Raw genomic sequence first — 15,158 nt, forward strand, 5'->3', positions numbered from 1 at the left:
TTGATATTGAAGCAGTATAAAGCACATATTATATTTATACCGTGGCGCCATTTACATCTGCAAAAACTCTACGCATATAATCCGTAACCACCTAAACATCAAGAAAAGGGTTGAAAAAAGGGGGCTGAAAAGAAATCGTCGTATTGCTGCTGCGAGCCGCTTGGCATCAGGTGCGACTTTAATCGAAAAATCTCGTCGTAATCCTTTAATTATTTTCTTAAATATTCAAAAGTTTCGGCAGAAAGGCGCAAACCCCGGCCAAATAATACGGGTATTAGATACTTTTTTTGAGAAGTTTACCCCGCACTTTTACTTGAGGTCAGCTGGTGGGGATTTTTAATAACAGCTGAGAAAAAACTTATTTTCTATACGATTCAACTTATAGCGTATCAGTAGTTGAAAAAACTGTCATGGATGGAAAATGGGAAGCGGAATCCAGCCCGTACATCATTTTTAGCTTTAAGTACGTTTCAACGCATCAATTGCTTAAAATGTGTTGCTTAATTTTGGAATAGAAACCCTGCTTTCCATAATTTTATGCCAATTTTTGACCCAAAAATTGATGAACATTATTCAAATATGTTCGAATGGTACACATTTGGAGCAGTTGTTACGTTGCAAATAAACTGAATGTACCAAAGACTAAAACTGGACTCAGAAGATGGATTTTTTCAACATCTCTCCAATGCGGGGTCACAAGGCAAAGGGTTGCATTTGAAAAAATATTGAGGGTGGTTTCAACTACTCCTGAATTTTTCCATTTAGAATTTTTGTAAAATGTAGATCAACACATTAAATTCACCCCCCAGATAACGAATTTATTTCAGTTAACGTTTTCGGTACTTGATCGGCAAATAATAATTTCTAATAATACGAAAACAATTTATTTATTGACTCATCAACTGATAAACTTTTTTCGTTCAACAAGAAACCAATAACCATTAAATCCAAAAAAACTATTTGGTACATATATATAATTGCATTGAAATTGTTATTGCGAATCAGGGCTAGTCTCCAACAGTGTCTTTGCACGAAAAAGTCCAATTACTTAATGTCCAAAATTCATAAAACAATTGAACCGAGCGTCATAAATTAATATGAAAGATGGCGCCGATTACGGCCGAAACTTTAAAAAGATGCGTGCATTTCGAACATTAAAAATATGTAGCGTGCTGTGGGCCATTTTGTTCCTGCTTTATTCTACTTTTGTAGTTCTATACTTGTAAAATCCCTTGTGCGGATTGGTTTTTGTCTTGAGCTTGGATAGAACCGTACTAGGAATATTTCCATCAATTTCCATCATACTAATTTGCAGAAAAGATAATCGAATGCTCAATGTTTACAACAAACAATGCTAAAGAATCCACCAAAATAAACCTTCTTTATTTAATTGTTAGCTCAGCTCCAGAAAAGACAAGAATGCTGTTGATATAACATAACTGTATACCAACTTAAATTTAAAAAAAATCACAAAACTCAAACGTACAGTTATAATGTTTGAAAAGGTTCTCAAAATCTGTTTAATTTATTAAATATTAAAATATCCTTAAGCCATCCCTGATGGAAACCGGTTTTGTTTATTGCGAATTTACGTGTAGGAAAGGGAGACAAAGCCACAACAAAAAAGGATAACTATCTAGAATCGCCTTGTTTTCAGAATATATGATAGATATAAAAACTTTTCCCACCAGATAAGCGAACGATAAAACGTTTAAATGCATACAAAAAAGGCCTAGAACTAGCAACTTAAAACTTGGCTATAATTTGAACTAAATGATGAATAATTGGTTTTTGTCATGCTGATTTTTGGTTTTAAATGTACGTTATTTGCTCAAAGTTATACATATAGTTGCGTTTCCACATATTTACCTACTACCTTTTATACACAGATCAGTTTGCTGTGTCCCTATTTTTTTTAAATTGTTTGTTTCATTCGAAATTATTTTGTTTTCAATTACCTTTGAAAATTATCCATATTTTTATTAGCCCCGCCTGAATAAATCACGACAAAATTTGACAAATATTTAAATATTTGAAATGCGCAAGAAATGCGTTTAGATCATTTTCAACAAGCAAAAACCAAGATTTTCTTAAAAAGTTGTGAAGTCTGAAATCGAACAGTTTTGGAGTGATTTATTTTTCTTTGCGCACAACTAATAGGAAAACAAGAGCAGAAAAATCAAATCTTAAAAAGCACAGGATAGATCAAGCGTACGTTTGAAGAACGCAATTAAATAACAACTGACACAAGAAAATATGAAACCAGCAAAATTGTTACACACACTAGCAACAATAGACGGAGTGAATATTTTCTTTTATTACTCAGTCTACAACAGCATTAGTGACTACTATTCAGGGTTCAACTTTTTTTCTTAAACAAAAATTTGCATTAATTTCAACATTTTTGCTGCCAATTGCAAAAAATTTGCCTACAAAGGCATGTTTTAAATTAAATTTTTTGGGAAAATCTTACTTCCTGTTTATCACTGTACAGTGTAGAACATATATAGACTTGTACTGCTTTCTGAGCTTCTGAGCATTGATTGTTACTGGCGACTATTAAGCCAAGTTCAAAAATTGACAGCAGAGAACATAATCGCTTTTTGAGACACGGATTTTAAATGCTTAAAAATGAATTACGCGAATCAATTAACAATAAACCACGAACATGGATTAGACACGACTAGTGCCATTTTTCTGCTCTCTGTTTTCTTCTGGAGGTTTAGTGGCTCAATCTTCTTTAAAACTTTTGCTTGCGAATGCTTGCTGATAATCGGGAGCATTTTTAAAACGACTCATTTCCAACTTTCCAAAAAATGTATATTTATTAAACCCCATTTTCTTTAGATCTTTTCTTTCTAGCCTTTTAATTTTATTATAGGGGTATACTTTATGAGTGCAATTCTATTCATTAGCGATGTTTTCCTATAGTCTCAGAGTCATTGAACAAAGCCGACAAAGTCGAAACATTAAATATTAACTGAAAAATATATAGCTACGATACAACATCAAGCCGCTTTTACCCGCTTTTCTCTCTAAAAAACCCAATACATTTTCCTAACTATATATTACGATTCCATATTTTTATTAGTCTCCAGGCTATATTTTTCGTAATTGCATGGTGAAAAAACAAATTGATATTCATTTCGAAGAAAAGTGGAGTCGAAGTGGAATCGTAAAGGTTTTTCATTCCAATTATTCTGCCTTTTTGTACTTTGCGCTTTATTATTAAGTGATGTGAAACACGACAGCTGGTTTTTAGTCTTGAGAAGAAGAATTGCTAGGCTTCTTTATCCGCGGACGTATTAGTACAGAGGACAAAAATATTATGTGGTTTAATGGAAATAATCTGCTATAAAAGCAGCAATAATTCGATAATAACCGGAACCAATACACTGCAACTACACCAGAAACATGACTTAATATAATAAATCTTCATCACGTTTAGGCAATATATATGAAAATCCGCAAAATAAAAACTTCTCTTTCATTTAACTAACAAAGATCTTAGTGTAAAAATGTGTCAGTCATAATAGCTTTCGCAATCAGAGATTGTATCAGGAAATGACGAAAGGAAGATGAAGGCAATGGAGGAAAAGAATCATTAATAGTAGATACATCTGTGAAGATAAAATGTTATTCTTTAAAAATAGAACTTGTTTTCCTATATTTGTCTGAACTATGAGTTCGTGCCTGCATAATTAACTTCAATTGCGTGAAAAGTGCATTAGTTTCCTTGAGTTCACTTTTAAATGATTCGTTCCATCAGCAGGCCCGATAATATGTCTGCTTCTATCAACAAACAATTCTGCATCACCAGTGTCTCGAATTGCGGCTATTGACTCATAACTGGCACCATCAGCTTATTGTTTCGTTAAAAGATATTATTGAAAAAAATTTCAATTATTCCTCCAAGGTTCGAATCCAGGGTCGCCAAGCCGCATAATAAATTTATTTATTTGCTCAATGTTTCAAACCGTCATATATGACCAAAATTCATATCTCTTTGTAGGCAATATTTTATACTATATCTTTATAGGTAATGTTGTTTCATCAACAATTCCATTATTACTAGTATTTTCTGTTCAGCATCGTAAATGGTTTATTTTCCATTAGGGAGGTATTGATTATTTTCTCCTGTTCCACCCACACGTAATACTAATCACTGTATTCGACAAACTCACTTTGAACGTGAGGAAATTTCCAAGTGGTTTTTTTATGCACTTTAAAATATTTATTTCACTTTTCTAAAGGAAGTCAATTATTATATACAGAGTGATTCAGAACGATGTGATCAAACTTCCACTAGGGATTCTTCAATGCAACAATAGGAGACATTGGAATGGAGGAGTTTCCAAGTCCGGAAATGTCTCCCTAAGGTGCTACACCCCATGACGCTTTAAGTTTATTATGAGTTTTCTCGAGTTCTAGTACATTTTATTTAAATTTGTTTGTGCAGTACACGATAACACTTACAGTAATTGTTACAAATGTCGTTCGTAAACTTGAATACACCTGTTCAAACGCCTTACATGGTTTCTGTGAGCTCAACTGAAAAATTTGTTGCGATTTCAAGTGGCGCAGAAATGTGTATGTTATTGTGACCCGGCCTTGTTCTGTTTCTACCTGCGTTTGATACTTTATCTATTCACATAAAAATTAATCTAAAGTTGCTGGATCGGGGATAGAGAAGGGATAGTAAATCTGGCTACAGCCGGTCATAAAACAAAACGAAAACAATTGGGTTGCTCAACAAACTGAAGAAACAGCTATTGACAAATTTAGTACTTGGATGATAATCGGCTGGAGTCTAGCCTTTACCAGCTTGTAGATTTTGTGGATAAAGGAACAGCAGACAAACGAAAGCTTGAAGCGCACCCATTTCCTATGCCTTTTGATTAGTTCTGATTTGAAACTCGGTCAAAAACATCTTTTTCGAAATAGACTGTTCTTATTGTTCTTTCTCCAAAAATATCATGCAAGTTTCAAAGTGCCAATTCAAAGTGTAAATCGTCGATTAATTGCAATAATGTAACCCAAACGAACGAACCCATAAAGTTTTAAAGGCTCAAATAGCCGTAGCGCTTTACGCAGATATTTTTGGCCATCAATTCCTAAAATCAAACACCTTCTTTTGGAGCACTGGACAATCCCTAGAAGTTTGAACCCAAGTTTTTGAATCACCCTGTATACTAAACACGTGGAAAATAATTATCTAAGTAAAACACTGGTGTATAAGTCATTTGTAAACAAGCTCTTACTGACCTTTTGCGTTGTAGTTCGAATTCAAAAAGCACTAAAAATTCATAACGTCTTCTAAAAGTGTTGAATTTTTATTTATTTTTCCCCAAACTCGGATTCCGGATGCATCCCAGCTTTTTTTTCCAAAAGATTTTGTGATGAATATATATGAAAACAAGCACTTTAATAGAAGTAAAACGTACACATTTTGTGTCCGTTTCAAGCCCCAAAAAATGAACTAAAAATCTACAGTATATTATTTTGGACTTTGAGAAGACACATTATTCTTTCTAAATTTTCGATTACTGACTGAGTTGGCGGATTACCGAGTTTTAGTGTCATATTACTTTCTTATTAGGTTCACAGATTTGTCCCATTTCTATGCAAAAAGCGGTCTTGTTTTGCAAAGATTTATTTAAGGAATTAAAAACAAAATACCGTTTGGTTCTATTTTAACGGAAAATATAATGAGAATTCCGTTTAATGAGCAATCAGAGAAAATTAATTAAAAAATAAGGATTATGTTCAATAGTCATCATCCATGTAATTTGAATACAAATTATTACAATCTGTTCTCTGAAGTAAATCGCAGATTCTCTTCTGATCGCTATTTTTTTTTTCGCTCTACTAGTGTGATTTTAGACTCGACTACCGTCAGTGTTTTTCAATTAGTTTATATTTTTTACTAAAAACTACTTGTTTCAGTTTACAATTGCAAAACCATTCATTTTGGACCCACGAAGCCCGAGTTTAATTGGCTTTATTTCTGGTTGTGTCTCAATAGACAGTGGGAAGCCTTTACCTAATGCATGCAATTAAGTAATTATTTTCAATCTGATTGGAGCATGCTAACATACCTAACAATTTAATAAAAATTGGACTATAAAATGTACGCAAAACTAACTAAAATTACTTACATTACAACCGGTTTAAGAACAAACCAGCAGCTATTGGAACAGATAAAAGCTTCATCATTGCAAAACTTGACATAAATAACGTAAAGCTAATTGGAAGGCACAAATAGCTTTAAACTTTATTTGAAACCAAGAATCTGAAAGCAACTAGAACATAAAATACATATTTACACACCTGCAACACCCTGCAAATGCGGTATTTACCAATACAATAACCAATTTAATTTGAAGATATTCATCTTCATTCCACTAACTTGGCTCAAAAATCAGCTAATTTCTTTGTAATTATAGTTTGAACTTTGGATGAGGAGTATCTGCTTTTAAAAGGATTTGATTTTTCAAAAAATCAATTGAGGCGAATTTCGCAACAAATGTTCAACCCACTAGACCAATGAAATTCGCAAAAATAGTTTTGAAAGCAACAAAAAATAATATTGAATGACAATCTCCTAAATCGCCCGATTTAACTCCACTGAATTACTAAAAATGATTATTAATTGTAAACGCATAAAGACAACATTGTCCAATTTAAAATCAACTAGTCTTTTACAACAATACTTTCAATTGCCGCCCGAAAATAAAAACAATTGTTCGATAAGGGTTTCAGTTAAATGTACCCGAAACGGATACGTAATTCTTGGGCCAAGTGAGTAATTTTTCGGTCACGTTACTAACTAATAGACATCCTGTACCCACCTTTCTGTTTAACCGAGAAGTGGACCCCTAATTTGTCTGCACAAAACACATCTAATAACCCATTTTTTCCCTTATTTACTCCGTAGAAGAGGGTTTAAACAAACACGCACATCTCGCAATCCCCATCCCTTATTATTGCACATTTCCGTCTCTGTTACGATCGTGCACGCGAGATAGCTCCGCTTTTTTTTTTCCGTGTATTTTTCCTTTTTTCCGGAAGTGGGTGGAGTGAAAAATTCGCTTGCGTGAAAAAATTACAAATAATAAAAATTCACGGGCGGGGCTTTGAGTTCTCTTCAGCTAATCGTGGAGCGTTATTCCCAGTCTAGAGTTTTCGTGTGAAATTTTTAGCAAACTGAATTAATTGAAATTGTATTATAAAGACGGCATTGAGGTAGATGAGCAAGTGTAGAATAAAATCGAAAATTATGTGGATTTATATCATAGTATTTTGGAATTGCCGCTGACAGTAGACAAGAGTCACAAGAATTTTTTTGTTTTAAAGTTCGTTGATTTTCTAGTCTATCAAAGTTCTTAAATTAACTTTTCTCGTCATGTTACCACCAGAAACTATTTTATTGAAAAGTGTTTGACCTTGCGGAATCAATAGTCATAGAAAAATGTCGGACGTAAAGTAACAACATTAATGTCAAGGCAGGAAATTTCAATTAAAATGAGATTCTATTAGACATGAAAATATAAAGTTTATCTACGGCATCGAGGCACACTTTGATTGTAACTATTTTGTTCACAAAAATGTTAAAGATGCTATTTTGTGCCAGCCACAAACTAAATTGCATCATTGATTGCTCATTATTTCTCATTAGAGTTTCTTTGGGAGATTTAAGCTTAATAGCTTTTAAGAAAACCTATAAAATCATGTTTTATAGATTCGCTTTTTAAAATTAATTGATGTGTTGTTTAAAAAAAACGTTTTGTGGTACGAAAGCTGCTAATTGATTCAAAGCTCTTTCATGTCTTGAAGAAGTTCATTAGATTATACGTATTTTTTTTCTGTTTGCTGAAAGCTTGGAAGTTTCTTGCTTTGTGATATCATCTTGCGCTTACTCATCAAGTGTTGAAATGAGACTCAAATGAAAACGATTTTTAATCTTGCAACTGTAATTAAATTGCTTAAGCCGTCCATATAGCACCTTTTATTATTAATTTTACTTAAGTAAACATTTACAGGATAATTCTGAATTTCGTATTAGTAGGCGTTTTTCTAACTGATTGACAGTAATAAATGGAACATTTAGTACTTGCTAAAAATAATAAACATTAGCATAAAATAGTACACACTCTCAGTAGTGGACAGAATGTACAAGTCTTGATTTAAATTGATGTCACTATTCCTCCTAGCTGCTTCTAGAATAAATGATGAAATCGAATTTCACCATTTTTTGGAACATTTGAGTTGGATTTTTTGTCCTAGAGAAACCGGGCTTACATTTTGCAGTATTGAACTTGTTAAGAAGATTTTTTGAAATGATAAGCGCAAATGGGTTCAAGTTAGCATTATTAGCGAATATGCAGAGTGTATGTAGAATCACTGTCCAAAACCTTGCCACATATACAGGAGGTGGAAACAAGATGCAGGGCAATTTTCTTCATCACCCTTATTCAGTGTAATCATTTTATTTTAAAATTATCATTCCTTATTACACGTGACGGTTTTCTATTCTTATTATCATTATCACCCTCTCATGGGGTACAGTATGGGCGTCCAAAGTCAACACATCAAGCTTCTACACCATCGAAAATAGTTTAGTAAAAATTAGCAGTTTAAAATTAAGCGTCGTTTTCGTGACCAATTTGCTAGTTTTCCAAATATTTTAATTTCGATGGTTCCAGCACGTTTGCTACTTAGAGGAAAGCGTTTAAAAGCATTTATTCGATAATTTCAACAGAGTTCTTTTAAATAATTGATGGTCTCATTTCCACAACTGCCTAAAGTAGCATTAGGCAAATAAAATCAAATAAAAATATGCTCTATTGCCACAGTAAAATCTAAATAAATTGTATGTACAAAACAAATGGTAAAAACAATATAACCAATACAAGCGCATACGAAGAGAATGAACAATTGTAGCACATAAAAAGAATCATTGATCTCGTGTTGCATTTCACAACTTTTAAACTAAAAAATTAAGAATGTAGTTAAAAGTAACCATAAAAACACATTTTTTATGTAGATTATCAATCAGCCTGCCACCACTTGGCCGGTAAAAGGTTTTTAATATTGAAAAATGTATAATAAATAATAATAAAAATATTTTCGCATGATTTGCGTGCGTTAATACTAGGACAATTTGTCACCGTTTCTCAGATAATAAAAGCGAATGGAATACGATAAGTTTATAAGAGAATTCGCTAAAATTCGCGATCTTTCCGCTGCAGTGATTTCGGCGGTGTGTGAATTCCGCGTCTACCAATTATCTTGCTCAAAGATCCCTGAACGATACTGAAATAATTACCCCATAATTGTGTATATATGTGATATTATTTTGCCACAAAATGGCTACTAATTACTGAATTTTCATTACGCGATTTTGTTTGGATTATACCAGTTCAGCTTGGGTGCTCGAGTATCATCGTGAATCAGACCCACATTAGTTATCCATCGTTGATGCCTCTTTTATCTAAAAGACTACGTTTAATTTCAGGATTGTCTCTTTTTGAATCTTGACAGAAAAATGATGAGTTCTACAATAATAGCACTTACTGCTTACTTCAACTTAAAGTGTTTTAATATCCTTCAATTCAATTTTAAAATCATAGCAATATTCATTCTTAAAAAAGTCAATGCTTTATAGCAGTAAATGATAAGAAAGTATTGCTTGTAAACTTTCGAATACGATAGTAGGCGTCATTTATTTTTATTTCATTTCGTTTCATTTTATTATTTAACGCGATTATATTTTTTTAGTAGACACACCAAGTATTAGTTCTTATTCAGGAATATAAACGCATCTGATAAGAATACGAGTTAAGAGCAATTGAGTTACAAGCACTAACAACCTTTTAGATTGAGCTTTTCTGAACTAAGTAAACAAGAATTGACAAAAAATCCCAGAGCACATATTTCTGTAGTTTATTTATTATTATTTGTTAAATTATCATTATAAATTTAGTAATACGTGCACCTGTACAAGGAGCCAAAAATCCATAATGCGTTATCATTCTTCAAATTTAGAGTAATGAAAACCTAAATTAGAAAAGTGGCACACGTGATAACCTAATCTTCCAGCACAATGCAAAAAATGAACAGTCGAGGAAAGATATTAGGAAAAAATCCTTCGTTAACGATTACAAATCTGAAGAATCATAATCGATGTGGTTAAAAAGTGAGAGCCAAGAATAATCGTTTGGCATAACAATAAATATAGCTGCCTGCAAAATGACCGGTTTGCAATACAACAATGATTATTTACATTTAAATAAAAATATGAATGACGTAAGTTTTTTGCCCGACCCTGTACACACGGAATATTGTTGAGATAGGTTAGGAAGGTTGCAATAAAATATCGAGTGAATGAACTTAGTTATCATTTTTATTGAACGGCCTTGCAAGTGTGCATATCTCTTTTTAACACGTTTCAATGGTGATTTATGCAGGTTTTTTATAGTCGTGTTCGGTCTACATGCTGTTTTGATTACACTTTTACATTTGCCACTCGAATAGCAAGATTTATGCGAACAATCAAGGATCTCAGTAAATTTGTCCCCGTTAGATGGAATATTTATCGTCAGTCTAAGTAAACTTACTCAGCATCCAGCTTATTAATTAAATACCTGAGCAGGATTTAGTTAAAATGCCGATAATCTGTAGTATTCGACCGCATATCGTTTCTATGTTTGTCATTCTTAGTAGTTAATTGATATTCTTTCATTTAACACAGCTGAAACAATATACATATATTTAGAAAAATAAATTTCTTGCTAAAATGCTTTTTTCACTGTTTTTCTTCCAATATAAAAAAAATTGACATGCTTTACAGAAATACAACGCTTTCGTAAAAGGTAAACTTTAGTTCTGATGCAATTGAAAACATATGTAAATAGCACAAAAATCCCTTGATACTAAAATAAAATTACAAAAATTAGCTATTATGTTTTTGACCAACGAAGGTTTTCAATTGTGTTCTTCTGTCCCCTTTATATTTCTTCAAAAGAAAGCAAATGACCCCTTCAGTTTTATTGAATATGATAATTATCTTTTAAAAAACCTACTTATCTCATCGGGAGCTTGAATAGATCAATACAATTTAGCAAAAAAATCAACTGATTGCGAAACCAAAGCATAATGTTAGATAGGAACAAAAAACTTTAAAATTTATATGAAAACTGATAAACTAACATATTGAAAAAACTCCAGATATTCATGTATGTGATTTTATCTTCTCTAACGCAAAATGTATTTGTTCCTCAAGTTAATCGTTACTTTAAAACAATACCGCAAATGAATTGGTTGCTAATCTTGGTAAAGTACACTTATCATTAAATAGTCATCTTAAAGTTCGTAAAAGTTTTTATTTCAAAAATGGATTGATTAAAGAATCGAAAACAATGTACTATGTTGACCTATTGACTCGGTTTTCGATTAAAAGCGCACTAATTTACGGAATTGATCAATACAAAAACTACTCGAACGTTGACCACATCAATTATTCTCTATGAAGATTCGAGCTTAAAACATTTTCATATTTTAAGTCACAGACTCAGCTGCTGACTATGTGTATCAATTTATTGAAGTTGGTTTCAATTTACTAAATTTTGACTTCACTTAGATGTTTTGGAGCCATATTTACAAAGTTTTAGTCCCCAAGGGTTCCAAAATTAATAAAAGTTATTTCTTTCACCTTTTTTTTTTTGTAAAATGTTTATACATGAAATTTCATTACTTTAATAACTTTTTTTAGTTTGTAAGTGTTTATTTTCATTGAGCATTGAGCATTTCATCCTAGCATTGAGCATTCCATAATGTAAAAGTGCCCAAAAAACAGCATAATTTTTTGTTCGCTATATATAATATAAAATAACCTACGTGTTATTTTTTCATGTCAATTGGCGGAATAATTAAATGAGATTTTTAAACAAATTTGTGTTTAACAAACACAAATTTTTGAAAAATTCTCAAGGTTATCGCTTGCGAATTTTTGGGGTTAAAGACCAGCGAATGTTGCTAATAATTAAATAAAATAATCTCGATAACTAGTAACTGATCAATGTCAAATTTTAAAGATTTATACTTAATTGAATGAGTATGTTTTTATTATCCACTAGATTAAGAAATAGCTTTACGTTTCCCATACTGATGCTAAATGAGAACTGCGGCTCTTCAAAATCCTTTCAAATCGCCAAAATCTGCTGTTTAAATGCAACTTTTAGCATCAAATAAATTAAACGAAAAGCAAAAGTCTTAGAGACAAACTAGATTGATTACAGAGAAATATGTACAATCTGAAAATAAATCTGTTTTGCAAACCAGACAATTTTCACAGACGATTCCATCTGAAGGCTGCCTAATTGTCTCAGCAGAAATGACGCAATTTTTTCTGGGAAAACGGAATACGAAAAAAAAAAACGAACCAAAGAATAATCTCGCTATTTTCACGGCGTATAATTAAAAGCTTATTTCTTTCTGCGTCAAGCGGAAAATATGGCTCGTTAATAAAAAATGCGCAAGCAAATCTGTTAAAGAATACAGGTAATTACCTGAGCTAAGATAGCCAGCAGCGGCGAGGCTTATTTTCCACGGATTTAATTTAAATTTGATAGATGGATGGATATTTTTAAAGGTAAATTCTTAGCTAATAATCGTTCTCTTAAAGTTGTTTCGAAAAACGGATGCCCATCAATCAGATTTCAGAACTTACTTGATTTGGGATTTTTTTCACTCTGTAATAAATGTGAAAGAAAGAGCTTTATATAACACAAATCGAGGTTTCCTTACAACATCGAAAAGAATCGGAAGGAAATGTGTTAATGTACTTTCGAAGATAAAACTACAAAACTTAGTGGTTTAAATGAATATATCCAGCATATAGTAAATAATGATTGTAAAAAATTTACAGACTTATTATTAAGTAGGAACTGTGTACATTTTAGCCTGCAACATATAATGTCATTAAATTTGTAGTTAAAACTACTTCATCATTTTTGCTCTTGATGTGCAACCGTCGATTTTCAAATGGCCTCCTTTGAGAACAAGCCCAAGTGAAAAATCATCAAAAATTATTTTTAAATAGTAAGGGTCTATTTAAGTCTACATGATTAAACTCTCCACTTGATTGAAACTAACAGTACTAAATGATTCAGGGACGACTCTGTACTCATTAAATTTTACCTCCGCTCTTTTTATCTCATTTCTTGGCAACGTTAAACTCTATGTTAATTAGAAAAACATAACCCCGACCAACTAGAAGTGAAAAACAGATATTAAACTTTCTTCAAATACTTTCAGAATTCCTGTCGCGTATTTACGATACCAATCGATATTGCTGATTAAAACGTCTAGCAGAATTAGTAACAATTTGCAAATAATCTGACAAGATATGGTACAAAACGAAGCTCCACTCTTTAGTGTTAATGCTTATGGTGTGTTGTTAAATGTTAAATTTGCAACAATTTAAAAAAAAATCAAAATCTTTCAAGTTCCTGTTCCTAACCCCTGAAGCTACTCGGTGAAATCAACTCACCTCCAATCGAGCCAGACTTAGATCCCACAAAATTAACGCGAACTTTTGTCAACAGTGTATTGGTCGTTTGCAGCAACATGCGGCTCTGATTGGTGGACCGAATGCTACGTCATGTCCTCTATGTCACAAAGTGTTCCTGGGTGGTGAAGCCTTGATGGAGCACATGAAACATACTCACAAGGATCCGAATGCGTCTGGAGTAGCCAGTAAGCATTTGCAATTGATGACATATTTTAACGTTTAATTTCATATTTATCGTTTACTTTTTCGATTGTTATTTCCACTTAGCATGTGAGTAGATGCATGCACTGCTTAGTAGCCTAATTATTATTGCGAATATAATTAAAACATATAAGTTTGTATAGCTAATGCGCATGCGGAGCTAGTTGGCTAGAAACTAAAATCAAATTCCTGCAATGAGGATTGAGACCCTTAATGATAATTCTTTCAAAACGATTTAACTAACGATTAAAAAATAAACATGACACGAGGATCAGCGAAAAGCATCAAACAAAAATGCTTTCAAGCCAAGAGTGGCTCCCCAATGAAAAAATTCCCTTTTATATTTTTAAGTGCTCTCTAGACGAACCCCGATTTATAATTAATCACTCTCGGATTAACTTTCTTTTTAGTTATTCTTTCGGATGAATTCTTTCATATTTTTAGGACTTTGTCGATTTTTTCTTTACAGCACTAAGTAAACAAACATAGAAATTGAAATGTCGTTTTTAGTTCCTTTGAATTGACTAAGGAAATTTTATACAGAACAAATTAACAAAGTAAAAATCAGATTTAAAAAAGTCATTTTTTTAGTTCTGATTTCCCAGTTTAGAAAAGCATCGGTAAGTTGTGCTTCTCTTTCATCCACACTATTAAATGGAATAATGACCAACGACCAATACTGGCTCTCTGAGGAAAGAACTAAGCACATAAACAGCTTGAAAAAGGAATACTTTTTAAGACAATTGAGATTAATTTGCACCAAAATACAAAAGCAAATTTACAATAAACAATTTAATCGTTTCTCTTTTCTGAGAACAGAAAAACAAGCTTTGGTGCCTACCATCTGCTAAGATTGTGAGAAGATTTATCTTTCTATGTCGATTTTAACTTACTTTTAATTGACTATTGCAAAAATTTGTTCATCTGACACAAATCTAAGCCAAATGCACACAAACTAACCCAAACTAACCTCAGAAGCTCCTCACAACTGTATACAGCTCATGCTCCCATGTATAAATAATTCTGCTGATTTTTTTATTTGGGTCAATTTTCTGATTTTGTTTTGATAGAAAATATTTTGCCTCTTCAATAATGAATGAAAAAATTGAAAACACTTGGAAAATAAAAGTGTTAATGAAAACTATTGTTAGGCTTTAGGATTTCATGATTTATATATTAATATAAATAAGTCTAATTAATATATAGTGTGTAAATAAACCGCACTAAACCAAAACGTCGGCAAAACATCTACTCGAAAATCTTTCAAATTTGCGCTGGTGCGACAGACTGGATAATTGATTTTTTTTGCTCTTTAATTAAAACAGTTGTCTTAACATCGATCAGTCGTCTTAGATTTGTGTTTTCGTCTTTATGTTTCATTTTT

At 32.2% G+C, this 15,158-nt stretch overlaps 1 protein-coding gene across 9 annotated transcripts in view; it reads left to right on the top strand.

The window, feature by feature from the left end:
- The window catches only part of LOC109533413 (zinc finger protein 768), a 117,040-nt gene that overhangs the window by 82,183 nt on the left and 19,699 nt on the right, over positions 1 to 15,158 (top strand). For all 9 annotated transcript variants that reach the window (XM_048666134.1, XM_048666132.1, XM_019898724.2 and 6 more), the window contains one exon: positions 13,608 to 13,758. In XM_048666134.1, coding sequence (XP_048522091.1) covers positions 13,608 to 13,758 — 151 coding nt within the window. The remainder of the gene's footprint in view (positions 1 to 13,607; positions 13,759 to 15,158) is intronic.

This window comes from Dendroctonus ponderosae, unplaced genomic scaffold (genome assembly GCF_020466585.1).
Source record: "Dendroctonus ponderosae isolate FM_Combo_2020 unplaced genomic scaffold, Dpon_F_20191213v2 Dpon_F_20191213_4, whole genome shotgun sequence".
NCBI classification, from domain to species: Eukaryota; Metazoa; Arthropoda; class Insecta; order Coleoptera; family Curculionidae; genus Dendroctonus; species Dendroctonus ponderosae.